This window comes from Gouania willdenowi, chromosome 18 (genome assembly GCF_900634775.1).
Source record: "Gouania willdenowi chromosome 18, fGouWil2.1, whole genome shotgun sequence".
Classification (NCBI taxonomy): domain Eukaryota; kingdom Metazoa; phylum Chordata; class Actinopteri; order Blenniiformes; family Gobiesocidae; genus Gouania; species Gouania willdenowi.
This window is the reverse complement of record NC_041061.1, coordinates 5,983,243-6,001,179: the sequence shown is the minus strand read 5'-3', so window position 1 is coordinate 6,001,179 and position 17,937 is coordinate 5,983,243. Positions and strand designations below refer to the sequence as shown.

General features: G+C 37.2%; 1 protein-coding gene across 1 annotated transcript; it reads right to left on the bottom strand.

The window, feature by feature from the left end:
- Positions 1–3,006: 3,006 nt before the first annotated feature.
- On the bottom strand, positions 3,007–16,889 carry klc2 (kinesin light chain 2). Its single transcript, XM_028474929.1, has 14 exons — positions 16,785–16,889; positions 14,147–14,392; positions 13,215–13,542; positions 11,695–11,911; positions 11,428–11,617; positions 11,174–11,347; positions 10,017–10,116; positions 9,525–9,574; positions 9,141–9,208; positions 8,175–8,283; positions 7,817–7,960; positions 7,607–7,731; positions 6,106–6,163; positions 3,007–3,378 (listed from the first exon to the last, which is right to left on the bottom strand). Exons 2-14 carry the CDS (start codon positions 14,372–14,374, stop codon positions 3,295–3,297), a joined length of 1,875 nt encoding a protein of 624 aa, XP_028330730.1. The 5' UTR covers positions 14,375–14,392; positions 16,785–16,889; the 3' UTR covers positions 3,007–3,294.
- Positions 16,890–17,937: the final 1,048 nt, after the last annotated feature.

Genomic DNA, 17,937 nt, shown 5'->3' with positions numbered 1-17,937 from the left:
GACAGAAAAACACACAAAATGGCAGGAAAATACAGAAAAGTTGAACTAATGAAGTCACTGTTGGCTGCTTGAAGAAACTGACACACACGCACACCAGTATCCAATAAAAACACACGAGACAATTGAGCGTGTTTGTGTTTATTGATCATTGATAACACACACACCTCTGGGTCCTTCAAAATAAGATCCTAATAAATCATCTTTGTACAAGCTACAACATCTGATCTTTGTAAATATTTAGACACAAAGGAAACAATCGGAATTTTCTGCTTTGGATTCTGCGAGAATATTTACAGCCTTTTTTTTTTTAAATTGTCTTATTTTAATTTAATGTTTTTTAGTTCTATATTCTATGAAGTCAGAGCTGAAAGTTCATCATTATATTATGTTATGTGTGTTTACTGATCTCTGCGTCACTACTTTTGCTACTTGGTTGTGTGTGATTTGTTTCCCAACATTCATCGGAGTGAGTGTAAACACACAAAAAACAAACACAAAAAGGTCGCACATTGAAAGCTTTGTACATTATTTGCTGCCAACAAGATTTAAAGCACTTTGTCTTCCCGCAACCTTGTGAAAACATTCACATTTGATTACTCGCACTCGTCTCCTTTGTTTTCACGTTTTACTCCTCGCACATTCAGAAGCTGATTGGATAGTTCGCACTTTGGAGAAATGCGGAGCGCCGTCGGTTTATTTAAAGCAGACAAAAATAAAAAAAAGCTCAAAGGTACGAGGAAAATTCAATCATATAGTGGAGTGTAAAACCAACGCAGTTTGACCTCCTGTCCACTAGGTGGCGCTCATTTTCCATCAGGAAGAAGAAACAGAAAAAAAAGAGTAAAAAAAAAGGCTGGACAACACAAAGAAGAGCAGCGATGTAGCTCGTTTAGCTAAGAATCAATGAGCTAATGGCTAACGTTGCTAACGAGTAACAAAGAAAATAAACAAAACAATCTCAGCATTTCTCAAAAACAAGATTATAAACGTTCAGTTGACAAGAAACAACATGGAAATGATGAAATACCGCAGAACAGAAACAAGATTGTTTTTAGCGCTAGCTAGCATAGCGTTGTCATCAAGACTTCATACTCAAAGACTCAAACACAATAATAACTTTAATTCACATTTTTTGATGGTTTGAGAATTTTTAATTAAGCTGCAGGATGCTTAAGGAACATTAATAGAAACTTATTTTACTTGTAAAATTGTTCAGTTGGGGGCGATCCCTAACACTCCAAATCCCACAATGCATTGAAAAAAAACTGTTTAAGTCACATGACCATTTGTACACAAACCCATTTGTTTGTAATGGAGTCAAAAACAAACTTACGAGTAACAATTTCAATCTTCGATATTTGTTTGTGAATATAATTTTATTAATTTATTAATCATGAGTAGGGCCCTATACATTTTGTTTTTCAAATTCCATGTTTCCCACATTAATTTAGTAAAATTCTGTTTCTTTTTAAAAAATATTTGGTCTTTTTTCTTTTTAAACAAACCAAAAAATGCAAATATTGAGGAAAAACTGATTTTTTTATTTATTTATTCCCAAGTGAATGCAATAGGCTTAAGTAGTAAAAACTTACTTTAACTCATATACTTAAAAGGTTGAGTACACGAGAAATACCAGGATGTATACTATATATGGGGAAGTATGCACGGTGGGCACACTAGTCATACTCAATCGTCCCATGATGCACTGCGAGGGGAATGTAAAATGGTCCTGGGACCGACTTCAAGCTAAAAATCAAACATCACCTTTTCAAAATAAAAGCATCTCTTCTCATCTTTCATCAGTTTTTTTTAGCCCTTTTGTAAATAGGGCTCTTGTTTTGAAGTTAACCGGAAGTTTAGTCAGTAGCACAATGGAGGGTCTCCAAAAATCTCCGAAATGTCAGAATGAACTGTGTTTGACTAGTACGAGTATGACTAGTGTGCCCACCGTGCATACTTAAAAAACGTCCCCATATATAGTATACATCCAGGTATGTCTTGCATACTCAATCTTTTAATACTATCTAACATGAACGCACTACATACAAACTTTGACGTTAAACTTAGTATGAGTAGTACGTTAGTGTGATATTTACAACACGGCCAATGTCTTTATTTGTGTTAAATAAAATGTTAGGGATCATCCACAGCAGCTTTCACCTTCCAAGGTCAGATTGTAATAACATTAATAATAACATAAACCATTATTCATTTCACTTCACCCTGACGTCCAAACAGTCGGTAAACGTAAACTATGTTAGCTAAGGATATGCGACTGAATTACGATTTTTAAAAAGTGATTTCAAGCTAAATTTTAATCGGATTTTCAGCTTTAGAAAATCAGCATGAGCAGAAATTAAGTGCCCGTATTTTAACAAACTACGATTATTATTATTATTATGATAATTACGATTATGATTATGATTATTTAGTGCATTTCACGTGAATATCCAGAGGGGAATAAAGTGAGTCGGACTCGTCTAACTTGTAAGTGAATAATTAAATTCACAGCATGTGGCACCATTACTACAGCATGTAACGTTGACTATGTTTGTTATTTAGGGAAAAGACAACGTTTTATACCATTTATACGCAAAAGAATCCATGGATTCCCAGCAGGAATGACTGAAGAAAACACTCCTCCTCTGCTTCAAAAACAGTTATCCCATATCCCACAAGTACAGGAATTACAGGAATTCTTCCTTTTTACACCATTTCACATCTAAACTGAGAGTTTTTATCTCTTAGACTAAAAACTTAAGAGTTGTCAATAGATTCCAGTTATTTAATTTAAAATTTTATCATTTTATTCACTATTGTCAACATTTTTTAAATCGTTTTCCTTCCCTCTTAAACCCAAAAGTGTAAACAACAACAACAACAAAAAGAACGTCCAGGTGCGTCATATACAAAGAATGACACTTGATAACACAATAATAATTTAAAACCATATATACAGAAAAAGAAGAAGGCAGAATGTGAGGTTGAAATGGTCAGTGCTAATAATCTCCCCCGCCCCACTTTTTTTTTTTTTTTGTTTTTTACAATCAGTGACCATCGATTGGATGTGAGGACATGCTGAGGAGAGGGGGGCGTTGGGGTGTGGGCGCCCCCCGGTGGCAGCGTGCTGCTCGCATGTTAGCGCTAAATACGGCGCGTCCAATCGATGGCGTTTAACGTTTTAACGTTGTTTGTTTTTAAAAAGAAAAAGAGGAGGTAAAAAAAGAAGGTGAAGCGGCAGGTGTTTGATCTCGTTGTGCAGGTGTGCTGTGCCCCACCTCCTCCTGTCGCCGTCTAGCCAATCAGAGAGCTCCGTCTGGTGAGGTCCACGTTGCTGGCACTCAGCACTTTACAGTCTGAGAGTCCTGAGTTGGCGTTCTGGAAAAAAAAACCCACACAGAATCAGCCTTGGAAAAATAAACATTTAAAGACTTCTACATGACCAAATGGCTAATTTATTTTTCAGATTGAAGTAGGACCCTTAGTGGTTACAGTTGATGTGAAATTTTGGAAATATAATACTGTGACAATAAATCATATTTTAAATACAGAAATCTGTATTCTGCCCCATAAAAATGCAGAGATTTACTTCAAATATAAAGCCAATTCTCAATAGGGAAGGCTACAAAGGAGGTATAATTGAACTAACGTATGGACATCAACTGATGCAAGTTTGGTGATAATAATAAACATTAGGTCAGAGATAGAGCTGGGCGATATATCGAATATACTCGATATATCGCAGCTTGTAGTCTGTGCGGTGTTGAAAATGACCATACCGTTAAACTCGCGGACTTTTTTTTTTTTTTTTTGATTTTTTTTTTTTTTTGAAATGTCATTGTAACCCACGTCATAAAGAAATGTATTATATTTATATTATTTAATTATATTATATTTAGCAGAAGTAAATTTATTATAACATCTACTCTTCAGTTATTTATATACAATATTATTTCACCGCACTAATAGACTGCACTGACGTCACTTATCCACACGCACACACGCCAGCCAATCACAGACCAGTATCCTAATATAAACAGGAAGCATGAGATACGGGAGGAGAAGGCTTGAATACGGGAAACGATCAAGCAGCAGCTGAAAACGCAGCATATGAAGGGTAGCACGCACACCCGGTGCTCAGCAGACAGCACTTTACTAACTGTGCAGACCAGCGGTTGTGCCTTGCACCTGACAAAAGGAGCGATCGGCAGCAGAACGGAGGACTTTGTATAGGCGACTCAGATTGCATCGGCCAGGTTTTTTAAACCCCCCATGGATCTAAAGATGGTGAACTACCCACAGAGATGACGTAGTGGACGGTGAACTGCAGGTCTACCAGAGCGGTAGGACCGCCGCACCGATCCTCTTACCAGGAACGCATGAACTTCAATCCTACCAGGGTGGTAGGATCAACTTTATTTAATTAGGTTCTCTTCCAGTGGACCAACCCAACGAACTTCAGTCCTACCAGGGTGGTAGGACTGACTTCATTTTTCGTTTGAGTGGAACTATTTTTTTTCCCCAGGCTGTGGCGCCTTATGAACTGAGCTAAATCCCAGCGGGTGAACTGGAGTCTGTTTTGAGACCACTTTTGTTTATTATTATTTTCTGTAATATAATAAATCCATGGTACTTATTTTCTATAAACAACAAATTGTCTGTCTATTCTCTGCACATCTTAGTAATCATTCCCAACTCACACTTGAACCTAGAAACTAATCTCAGAGAAAAAATTTATTAACCAACAGTAAATGTACAATTGGCTACATCATCTTAATGACAACATGCACAAAAGGGCACTATTTGTTTTAAAATATTGTAGTGGCATTTTGTGTTTTGAAATGCCATGTGAGTTGCATCCTGCACTAATGTCTTGTTTTGAATTGTCTCTGTGACAATTTTGCACAGAACGTGCACTTTCTGTTGACAATTTTATGTTTGAGCCACTCACTGTTTAATAAATACAGTTATGTCAACTTTGACTTAGTTGTGATATCCCCTTTTTTGCATGAAAGTTTAAAATTGGCATATATTAATGCAGTATGATCAAGAATGTTTTAATGTAGACATATAGAATCATCATACTGGTGTGATTTTGTGCATCAAAGTGTTAATTCAAGGGTAATGCAAAATATCGAGATATATATCGTGTATCGTGACATGGCCTAAAAATATCGCGGTATTTATAAAAGGCCATATCGCCCAGCCCTAGTCAGAGATACACATTTTTGTCACAAAAAAAACAAAACTGTAAAACTGTGTAACTGTAACGTCAGTCAAATTGATTCCAATCATTTTTATGATTTTAGGTTTTCAGCTATGAGCACAAATGCAAGTGAAATACTCTTTCTAATTTTTGCATTATTAAAAAAATGTTTTTTTTTTTTTAAACTGTGTCGTTGTATTGCAGGGTTTCATGATGAAAAAAATTGTGAAACAAATGTTGCTACAACAGAAACGGTTGGATGTTGGTTTGATGCATTTGTTAAAGTTTGTTATTATGACACAAATATGGTAAATTAGAACATTTTGAGATTTTTTTTTTATTTACCATTCATCAGCACACAATAGTACAGAAAAATGGTACCGTTAAGTACCGATACCAATTCACAGGTACTGAGTTATTATTACATCCTTTATTAAACCAGATAAAAGCCTCATTGAAATTAGAAATCTCTTTTTCAAGAGGAACCTGGCACATCGGTTTTTGACATGCTTCAAAAGTATCAGTTCAAATGTGAAAAATACCCATCCCTAATCAGCCTGCACTGATACACACTTATATTATTAATTTATCCACTTCTACAGGATGTTTAACATATTCAGATAACTTCTGTCATTGATTTTTTTCTTTACCTTTCATATTTTTATTTTATTATACATGTGCTGCTCTCAGGCTTTGTGTTACTGCATCTACTTTGTTTATGGTGTTATAGTGCCAACTAGTGGTGGAAAAATATATTCTTTGGGGATCAATCACAAATATAGTCAGATATGGACACAATGGATTATATAATCTAACATGTGAAACTGTGCCTCCTCGCACTGAGAGCTGTACGGAGTCTCTGACTTCAGCTCATGCACTGTGGGAAGTCGTGTGCTCACCTGTGTGGTTTCCTCTGTGCTCTTGTTGAGGAAGTTCAGTGAACTGGCTCTCTTCATTCTGCAAAACAAACCAGAGAAATCCCGTTTCACCATTATATATTGTATTTTTGCAGGTGTGTGTGTATTGTTTAGTGTTTGTTCTATGTATTTTTGTTATTTATTGTGTTTTTGGGGTCATTTTTAAGTTATTTAAAGGGGACATATCATGCTAAATCCACTTTTTTAGCCCTTAAATGCATTTTGATGTATATTTAGTTTGTTTAGAAGCACAGAAAAGTTCAAATTAATCCCTTCAGGTGCTCCGTAGACATCTTTATATTCTGTTTTGGTCATATTTTTCAATCTGTTTGGATTTTTCGATTTTCTATTACGTTTTTTTGAACAATTACATCAGCGAAACTGCCAAATTAGGACATCGACTCCAGGCCCAACACTTCGAGCAATCCGCCATTTTTATTTCTCGCTTTTATTTTGTAGTCCAAGCTCCAGGATGCAGAAGTTACGAGAGGATAAGTCAAAATGTTGAGTTGTTGGATGTAGTAACCCACACGCTTCATTACACCGTCTCCCAGGATCAGAACCTTTTCAAAGTGCCTGGTTGAGTTTTATTTTTTATGGAAATGTATCCACATCTGTGGGTAAGGTCATTTTTGTGTGCGCGAAGCACTTCAAGGATGACTGCTTCAGCAACCTCCTCCAGTATAAAGAAGGGTTCAATTCCTTCTATCTTTGGAGACGACGAACAGAGCACTTCGGTAAGCTGTAAATAACGCTAAAAAGTGTGATGATAAGACGTCCCTGTCATTGTTTTGTTAGCATTAGCAGTTGCACCATCTTCATATGTTAGCGCTGTGTGCTCATTTTAGATCCTTGATGATATGGCCTACGTGGTTTAATTTAAGTCTAAAGTTTTCATTAGTCATTTCATTTTGCCGTTTTTGTCTCCAAAAAGACTGTATTAAAATGCATTTCGTGACGTTAGCTTGGCACAAGCGTTAGCTCGGTGCTTGTGTTAGCTCACTTGTTAGGGTTCTGCAGGTTCATCATCTTCATTTTCATCTCTTCTATCAAACTACAAAAATGGGCGAGCAGGGTGGAGTTGAACCTGGAGAGGGGGCGGGGTATGAAGTGTCTCATTTGCATTTAAAGAGACAGCACCAAAACGAGTTGCTCTCAGAAGCACATCAGAAAAGGGGTTGAAAAGGGGCCTGTGGAGCTATAATAATGAGGAATTCAGACCCAAGCAGTGCAGTTCCGCTTTATATAGACCACAACTGTATGATTTATATCTAAAAAGGAAGGATTTAAAACCATGATATGTCCCCTTTAATGCATTTTTGAAGTCATTTTGTGTGTTTTTGAAGTCATTTTCTGTTTGTTTTGAGGGTGGCGTGTAGTTTGGTTTACATCCTCACTTGAAACCCCTTACAGCTTACAGTTAACTGCGTGTGTGTGTGTGTGTGTGTGTGTGTGTGTTTTCTAGTCTAAGGCTGGCTCTTACCCTGGGTTGCGGGGCTCCTGGGGGCCGCTCCCCTGCAGCTTCTTCACCAACATCTCGCTGCTCCGTCTCAGAGCGTCTCGGATCTTCCCGAAGGAGCCGCTGCGTCGCAGAGACCCATTCCCCTCCTGAGAAGAGAAAAAATGTGAATTGAGGTGAGACTTGAACCTTTTTCCAAGCTCAGAGAGAGGATCAGGTGAGGCTAGGACTCACCCCGTTCCACTCGGCGGAGTCGTCGCCCTCGTTGTCGCCCCGCTGTCCTCCGGGTGCGTTGCCTCCCTCCCTGCTGTGCCGTCGATCGCCGCCTCCATCTTTCAGCAGCTCCACCACCTTACTCTGGTTGATGGCGTCGATGCCCTGCACACAAAGCACAGCATTCAGCACTTCCACCTCCTAAATCCAGCAAGTCGCTTTGATGTTTTTGACATTTCCTTTAATGCTTTTGATGTTTCCTTTGAAGGAAACATCAAAGCGATCAGCAGACATGTGTATTTCCTAAGTAACAGTTGTCTAAATAAATCCAATCTTAACATATTTTCACCTCTTGCTGATAGTGCTCAGTCTCTCTCACCTGTTTACGTGACTTGCTGGCACACTCCTCCAGGGTCTCGGCTGCCTCCAGCTTCCCCTGACGACGGTACAACGCTCCCAGGCTCTTCAGAGTAGTGTTCACTGTAGGACTGAACACAATCATCAACATCTAACACGGCAGTTCTGCTTTAAATCAACCCTCCATACTACATTTATTTTATTGCATTGTGACCACCAGTCCTCACAAAGGAAGGATAAGAAAAACTTTATTAGAGGGAAATGTGTGTATTTTCTAAGTTGTTTTGTGGATTGTTTTTGTCATTGTGTGTTTCCTGAGTCGTTTTTTGTGTTTTGTATCAATATTTTGTGTTTTTGCAGTCAATTTCATTTTTCATATTATTGTTGTCATTTTTTGTTTTGTCTATTTCTTGTTTTGTGTATTTTCCCCATTGTTGTCTGTGTTTAAATGGTTTTTCTTTGTTGTTCAGTCATTTTATTTATTTTTGTTGACATTTTTTGTTTTTTGTTGTAATTTTAGTTTTTTTCTTTTAATATAATTTGATGTTTTTGGAGTCACATTATGTAATACTGTTGTTTGGAGTGTTTTTGTGTTTTATATTCAGATTTTGGGCTTTTTGAGTCAATTTGTACATTTTTGTTGTTGTTGTAATGTATTTTTGTTGTTTTGTCTATTTTTGTTGTCTTTTTGTTTGTTTTATTTAAGTCATGTTATTTATTTTTGTGGTAATTGTCGTTTTGTCAATTTTTGCTTTTTTGTCGTCGTTTTATCTTTTGTCGTTGTCATTTTGTTGTAATTCTGTCCGTTTTTTGAGTTGTTTAGTGGAGTCACAATATATTTTGAAGTCATTTTGTGTGTTTTTAACAGTCCTTTTGTGTGTTCCCAGGCTCTTCAGAGTGGTGTACACTGTTGGACATTTTCCTTTCACACGGCAGCTCTGCTTTAACTTAACCCTCCACACTACATCTGATTAGTCAAATGACCCACCTGTCCACCTTACAGGCCTTGTACCAACTCCCGTACTCCACATAAGGACCAGAGTCTTTCCTTTTACCCTGTGAGCAAAATAAATAAATCACATTAAAATGTATTATTATCATCGCTTGAGTATCAAAAAACACAGAAAATAAAATGAAGGCAAACTTCAGAACGTGTTTTACTGGTGTTATGGTTTAAGTGGTGACCATTACAACAGGGGACAGGCTTCTGTTAGTATTGCTAGTTGTAGCACGGCCTGTGTTTACTGCAGTTTGAGGAACGCTGATGAAACTGTTCACATGTGAGGAGCGTGTACAGCCCTTCACGTCACATACATTACAGGACGTTACGCGGTAACATCCGTCGTTGCTGTGAGGCCACGCCCACACTGACCTTGCTCTCCTCCCTCTCCTCTGCGTGCATCCAGATGGGTTTGTTGTCGTCTGCAACAACGAGAAGAAATCCACCGTCACAGTCATGAACGGCCAGAGTCAGGCCGATTACGGGCCGATAAATTACCCACAATCCCTGGCCTGCCCCACATTTCAGAGTAAAGCCTCTGCTCGTGTAAACACATGTGTGCGTGTGTGTTTAATCCTGTGACCTGCTGAGACCTCAGAGTGAGTGTGAGGACGTCCCAACATCATCCTCCTGCCCTCCAAAAACACTTTTTTACAACATTATTGTCATTTTGAGTAATTTTTTAAGTTGTTTTGTGTAATTTTGTTATAATTGTGTGTTTTCTAGTCATATATTGGCTTTTTGGAGTCAATTTGTACATTAAGGTTGTTGCTTGAAGTGTGTTTTTTTTATTGTTTTGTCTATTTTTGTGGTTTTTACGGTGTTTTGTGTGTAAGTGAGCTGTAATGGTTTAGATGAACTCACTGTTTACGGATCCAAACTCCTTCTCATGCGCTCGTGTCAGAATCTCTTTGTACAGCGACTCAGCGTCTTTGAACTTCCCCTGTTTCAGGTAACACGTGGCCTGGGAGAAGGAAAACGCGCACACAAATTGTTATTTATCAAATCATTGTTAGGAAAAAAATAAATATATTATTAATACATTTAAATCGGTATAAATCAATATAAATCAAACACAAAATTTGATATTTAATCAATAATTAATTAGTAATGTATGAATCAATTAATTACTAATTAATTAAATTGGTTGAAATGAATATCAATATAAAGAAACACAAAATTAAATAATTAATTATAATTAATTCATCAGTTATTTATAAATAAATTGGTAATTTATAAATAATTATCAAATCGGTATAAATTACAATAAAGAAACACAAAATCTTTTTACATTACAAAATTTGTAATTTATAAATTAATTAAATAATCAATCAATCATCTGAGGTTGTTTTTTTTAAAGTGCTATAAACAGTTGATATATTATAATTTTTTCAAACAACTTTAAAATTCTACAAAACATAATAAACCAATGTGAAAAGTATAAAAATTAAACTCTGGGTATAAGTCGATAATAATATAGCAATAAACTCAATTATTTAAAATAATACACATTTAAATATGTTGGAAAGAAAAATATTAATTTAAAAATAATAAAAAAAATAGAATATAAAACAAATGTATTTATTTATTCTACAATAAAAAAAAGATTTAATACATTTCTTTCCTCTTTTCCTCCACAACTTAACGCTTGTTATACGTTAATAAAAATAAAGCACTAAACTATATTAATTTAAAAATTATTTCAATTATTATTATTTTTAAAAACCAACAAATAAAATTAAAAAAAATTTAAAAATTAACAGCAAAAAAAAAATCTTAATACATTGCTTATCTTCCAATATAAGGTCAATGAAATAAAAACAAGTAATTGAGGATGTTTGTGTATAGATTTCTTTGAAAAACAACATAACGATATATATATATATATATAAAGTATGTATAACAGTAAGAGTATCTGACGCATGAGGGTGAAGTTAAAGAACACAATCATTTCTCTCTCAGTAACTGTTATAAAGCTTGCTCATGTGTTGGAGGAAAGGGGGTGGGGGAGTGGTTCTGACCAGGTTGTTCTTGGTCTTGGCCACGTTGGGGTCGTCCAGCCCCAGCTTAGACTCGTAGATCTCCAGAGCTCGTCGGTAGTAGTACTCCACCTCCTCGTACTTGCCCTGGTTCTGGCACAGCAGGGCCAGGTTGTTCAGCTGCTTGGCCACGTCCGGATGGTATTTCCCCAGAACCTGAACGCACCACAGCCACAGGAACCAGTGACCTTTGACCTTTAGCCCCTCCCTCAGTGCTCAGCTGAGACCTACTGTACCTTCTCTCTGATCTCCAGCGCCCTCTTGCACAGAGGCTCCGCCTCCTTGTACTTCCCTCTCTTCCCGTAAAGCACGGCCAGGTTGTTGAGGGTGGCGGCCACGGCGGGGTGGTCCTTCCCCAGGGTCTTCTCTCTGATGGCCAGGGCGTCGTTCAGGAGGTGGGCCGCTTCCTTGTACTTGTTCTGATCCCTGGGAGACCAGAAACACAGCTCATCATTGGTGGAAAACCAGCCAATCACAGCCGGACAAGCCGTTAGAGGTCTCACCTGTAGACCAGGGCCAGGATGTTGAGCATGGTGGCCACGTCGGGGTGGTCATGTCCAGAGGTTTTCTCCAGGTCCTCCAGGGCCTGTTTGCACAGTGGCACAGCCACCTCGTAGCGACCCTGGGATGCGTACTGGATCACAAGGTTGTGCAGAGTGCGGAGGCGGGCCGGGATCTCGTAGCCACCCTGTTGGGCCGCCGCCTCCCCGCTGGGCTGAGCTGGAAGAGAAAAAAAAACACATATCCTTTGAGCTGGCCTTTCCTTTCATCTGTTTGCCTTTGATCTTGGAGCGAGTAAAGGTGTGCATTGCCATGAATCTGACGATACGATTGACATGTCACGATACTACATATCCCAGTACTAACCAATACGATATAAATTGCGATATATCGAGATATCAATAATTACAAATTTCACCTTTCAAGTACAAAAATATAGAAGTGGATTAGGGCCAATTATCATGGAGAAAATAATTTTGCGAAAATCAAGAATAAAGTAGAAATGTTGAGATTAAAGTTGAAATATAATTTCAAAATTAAAGTTGAAAAAAACAAGATTACATTTCAAAAAATACACTCAAAATACAATATTGTGATAAGTTGAAGGTTTCTCATAAAGTCAAATCTAAGGAAGAAGACTCGGGCCAATTCACCACATAGAAAACCAAGTTTATTCTTATATGTTAGACAAGCCATGAGTCTTTAGCTCCCATTAAGCACAAAATCCCAAGTGCTATTTTCTTTTCGATATCGTGGAGCGTATTAATTATGATAATTAATTAGCAATGAATATGAAGATATATATATACTGTATATATTTAAACTTTTCAATTGACAACTTTCAGTCTTCGTCTGACGCTTCTGCTGATTGATTTGATGTTTCCTGAACTTCCCTTCTGCGTAAGAATAATCATTCCTGAGGAACAATTGTCTGAATAAATTAAACCTTCATATATTATTCAAAGAGAAGATGAAAAGAATCTTGCTGGAATTATTACGCAGAAGTCAAGGAAACATCAAAGCAAGTCGAAACATGTCAGGAGATCAAAGTGGATTTCCTGAGAAACTGTTGTCTGAATAAATGAAACCTCATCATATAAACCTGAGTTCTATAATGTTGATTTTAGGCTTTAAGAATCCCATCATGTTTTGTTTTTTTATGTTTTTTATTACTAATATCTGTTAATATAATGTGAAAAGTAAATACATACAAACACAAATGCATGTAAATGTAAAATTAATATGGGTAGTTGACTTTATCCCTATTTAGCATAATTGGTTTGATTTAAGGAAGTTTAATAGCCAGTAAATTCATCTAAACAGGGGAAAATTATTAAACGAAAACAAAACATGAAAATGGGTAAACCCTGAAACCGAATTTGGGAAATTTTTAAAGAGAAAATTGAAGGTCCTACAAACTTTTTAAGCTGTGTAAGGTGAAATAACATTGGCCTGATTCCATGTGAAGTTGTGTTGCTATGGAGTGAAAGTGAACCAACTAGATCAGAGTAGATCAAAGCACCTGGTCCCTGGTCGTCATCGTTGGGGAACAGGTCGTCCAGACTGTCCTTGGGGGCGTCTCCTCCACCTCCTCCTGTGCTCTGGTTGTTTTTCTCCTCTGATGGAGACGCGTCGTCGTCCAGCTTCTTAATCTGGTTCATGAACTCCAGGTGTTTCTTCTCCTCCTCCAGCTGAGCCACGCTCTGCTCGCTGCGCTGCAGCTTGTGCTGCGTTCCTGCTAGCTCGTCACGTAGCCACTGGTTCTCCTGACACAGGCGACGCACCTGAGCACGCAGCTTCTGCTTCTCTGACTCCACAGCGCTGAGGTGGCTGGACAGGGCGATGATCACCTGGGAGGATGGGAGGAAATATGCTGGGTCAGATAAAAATAAATGCAAATAAGAGGGGATTAAACTCGAACCTGTCTGACCCGAATGAAGCCGATGTCTCTTTAAGCTCGAACCTGTTTCAACCAGACACTATTCACGTGCGCGACTGCGCGGGCATTGAAAATGATCTGATCCGAGTCAGCATTTGTGAATCTTTCTCACACTAATCCAAACACATCACCTGATTTACTGCGCATGAAACCATGGTTTAACAATTAAAACAAGCGACACACACACACACAGACCAACACACACGCACACCAATGTATGCGCGCGCAGACGTGCACAGCGGCACACGTACACATACGCATGCACACCCACTGACACACACACACCAACGCATGCACACCCACTGACACACACACACCAACGCATGCACACCCACTGACATACACACACCAACGCACGCACACCCCGACACACACACATCAGCACAAGCTCGCACCCTAGCACACGCACACCCACCAACACACCCCAACACACGCACACCGGCACACGCTCACAAACCGACACACGTGAAACAACAAACTCTCACACACACACACTGTGGTGGATGGTTCCCTACCTGAGCCTCTCCCAGTCCCAGCTCTATGTCCTCCAGGCTCTTCCTGAGCTGACCACTCTTCTCCTGCTCACTGGGAGGCTGGGTGCAGTCCAGTAGTGAGTTGAGGAGCTGAGCGTGTTCTCCACGCAGCGTCTCCAGACCCTGCATCACTGCCTTGGTGTTGAGGACGATCTCGTCCTGGCTCGGACGCTCCAGAGCTTCATCACGAGGATAAACCATGGTGGACATTGTCTGTTCTCACACACACTAAGAACAACAGAACAAAGAGGCGTCAGGCTCTCCTAATCCATTATTACTCTGTACACATAACCTTTACAAAAGAAATTTTATTTGTTTATTTCCCCACAAACAAGACATTTTGGGGCTGTTTTTAAAAACTTTAAATGTAAAGTTTGCGTAAAATATTTTTTTGAGTCATATTTTCTTCATTTGGTCTTTTTTGAGTTTTGTTTCTTTTGAAGTAATTTGGTTTTGCACGCTTTCGTAGTCATATTTTGTGTTTTTGGAGTCACATTATGCAATATTGTGGTTTCCTGTGTTTTTTTTTTTTTTTACATTATTTTATGTGTAATTTAAGTCCTTTTGTGTGTTTTATGTCATTTTGTTTGTTTTTGGAGTCATATTATGAAATATTTTCTGTTTTAGTTTTTGTTTTCCTGTGTTTTTTTTAAGTCATTTTTTGTAATTTTATTTCATGTTTAATTCTTGGAGTCACTGTGTATTATTATTGTTGTTGTTTTTTGTGTTACTGGAGTCATTTTAGAGTTCTTTTTAAAGTCACTGTGTATTTTTTTGTTGTTCTTTTGAAATATCCTGTACTGTACATTAATGCACTATATTGTGTGTTTTTTAAATTATTTTGTGCATTTTATTGCAATTTTGTGCTTTTGTCTGTCATTATGTGTGTTTTCTTGCCATTTTGTATCTTTTTGGAGTCATTTTACTTATACATTTCAGTTGTAATTTTGTGTATCTATTTTTTTCTTTTCATTTTGAGGGTTTTTGGATTCATTTAGTTTGTTTTTGTTGCCATTTTGTGTCTTTTTGGATTTTTTTTACTTTTGAGGCAGTACAAAACTAGCTCAGAGAGAACATTCGTAAACAAACATCACACCAGTGTAGATCTTTGAAAAAAGAAAAACAATCAGGCATCAATAATGAAAATCCAATCGACATTTACAAGCAGCAAAACAAAACAAAACAAAACAAAATACACAACAAACCACAAAAAAAATACGTTTTCTAATGTTTTCAATGACTTCAATATATATTTTAAAAGCTTTACATTTGGGGATATTTTTTAAAAATCTACATGTATGTATAAAATATTTTAGGAAGTGTCTATTGATACATAAATGTATCAACAGATCCCGAGACTATGGGTACGTTTTTCTGACCTAATTCTTCCTTCCGCTGCCGTGGGATCAAATCCCGCTTTTGTCATATATATTTTTTTAATTTTAACATATTAAACATAGCAAATTCCACCTTTAAAAATACATACACAAAAAAAGACACATTTTAGGGTATTTCCTGGGTTAGGTTTAATGTTAAGAATAAAATAAAGAAAGTGTCTATTTCTACGGTTACCGTACTCACAACCCCTGGTGCTATTGGTACGGTTACCGAAGTACACGTACGTAGTGTCTCAGGTTTAGGGTTAGGTTATAAACCAATATCGCAATAACAATTTTTAGGGTTAGGTGATGGGTACGGTTTAGTCTTAGTCACACGACCTAAACTGGCCAATGACTGACATATCACATGACCTAAACTGGCCAAATAGTGGCGCTGCGTACGGTTAGAATGTCTGTATATTGACAGAGCAACTGTACGGTTTGCTACTGCCTAAAATAAAAAGGGTTAGCTAAAAATAAATATGAGCTAACATAAAACTGACGGAACTTTCAGTGACCTGGTGCACCTATCACGCCAATGAGGTGCGCTGCGTATGAATAGACTGGTAGTTAATTGATACGTTTCCGTATCAATAGCCACGACCAATGTTTGAGAGGGCCACCAGTTGTTGACGTCTGTATTGTTTACAATAGCTACAGATGGATTTTTAGCTTAATGCTAACTCTGGAGCAGCTATCCTTCATTATTTAACCCAGTACCTGCTGTGCTTTCAGATAAATGAGGATAATGATTGATTGACCTACTTCCGGTTTAGATGATGGAGATGCTAGTCCTCCTCATGCCCCTCCCATCAGCCTCATGCACTGACTGCAATGCACCAACATCCAGCCTGACTCACCGTTTACACACATAACCAGTGTCCCCACAACACACACACACATCCTTATATTATTCCTCCAAAAAACTTCAACTTTAAACCACTTTCCTCCATATTAGAAACATGTTTACATGATGTGTGTGTGTAAACAGCGCAGGCCTGAGCTATGATGCGTCACAGGTGCAGCTAATCAATACAAACTCACGTTATTGTCAAATATTCACATCGACCCTCAAATAAATACCGTGTAAAACAAGCGACGGTCCATATAATAGTGCCGACATTATCGTCATTTTACAGCTTTAACACCGTTAAACAAGCGATAATATGTCACTATTCCGTATATGTCAGCTGGATTAGGTAAACAACACTCCCATAAGTCATATAAATGTATTTATTTACCTTCATCGAAGACAAATGCAGCGTTTTTATCAGCTTTGACACAAAGCGATGGTTGTGTTCACCATTAACGGCCTCACGTCAGGTTACGTACAACACTGCCCACTACATCCGGTTTTCAAAATAAGATGAAGGTTTCAAACGTCTTTGAACAAATTGGCTATGAGGTAAAACTCCATCTACTGTGTACTGTTTTCAAAATAAGATTTTAATTTAAACGCATTTTTAGCAAGTAAGCGATCAACAAATTATTCTCTAAAAAGTAAAAGCCAATTTGTAAATTAAAGAGTAAATAAGTAGAACGCCATCTAACACATCCGGTTTTCAAAATAAGATGTTTAAACCATAGACTAAAAAGAACAATTCGGTTAGCATTTATGTTCTTTTAAACATGTAATTAAAAGCTACTCTTTTTTACATAAATAACAAAAAAAAAAGAGGTAAACGCCATCTACTACTACGTACTATATTCAAAATAAGGTCTTATTTTAAACACAACTTTAGCAAGTAAGCAACCAACAAATCTATTTTTAAATAATTCAGTTCACAATGATACTATTTTAAAATTGAAAGTAAAAGCTAATGTGTATTTTTTTACATTTTTGAGTGTTTATTTAGCTTATGCTTTATTTAGAATGTTGCAGGTAAAAACTTTGTTAATAAACACTAAACATTCTTATCTGATGCATTTTCAGTAAATACACAAATGTGAATTTTAAACTAATTCGTCATTATACGACAAATTTATTTTTAAATTATTGTTGATGGGTAATATTTCAATAAGAAGATAAGTTTAAGGTTTTTTGTACACACACAGGTGAGGAAAGTCTTAAATATTAAAAAATATTTTTTGTGACATGCTTTAAATAAATTGGAATTTACTTAAAATCAGTCAACTAAAATTTTGGTAAATAACAATTATATTAAACCACAGACTATGGACTCTCATTTGAACTGTAGATGGCGCCAACGCGTTAGCATTAGCATTAGCCGTCATATTTCACAAAAATAGAACAAAAAGACATAACAATGACAAAGATACAAAAAATGACTTTAAAAAAGCAACCAAAGTAAAAAAAATAAATAAATAAATTAAAATAAACAGAAACTCTTACACTTAACGGCAGTAAAAAATACACAAAATTACGAAACTAAA

Bases quoted from the DNA above. Each gene is read 5' to 3' on its own strand.
- klc2 (XM_028474929.1), bottom strand. From the start codon at position 14,374: ATGTCCACCATGGTTTATCCTCGTGATGAAGCTCTGGAGCGTCCGAGC. The intron at 7,961-8,174 runs GTGAGAGAGACT...CTTTGTGTGCAG, and splicing joins CCAGCAAGTCACGTAAACAG to GGCATCGACGCCATCAACCA. The intron at 7,732-7,816 runs GTGAGTCCTAGC...TTCTCTTCTCAG, and splicing joins ACTCCGCCGAGTGGAACGGG to GAGGGGAATGGGTCTCTGCG.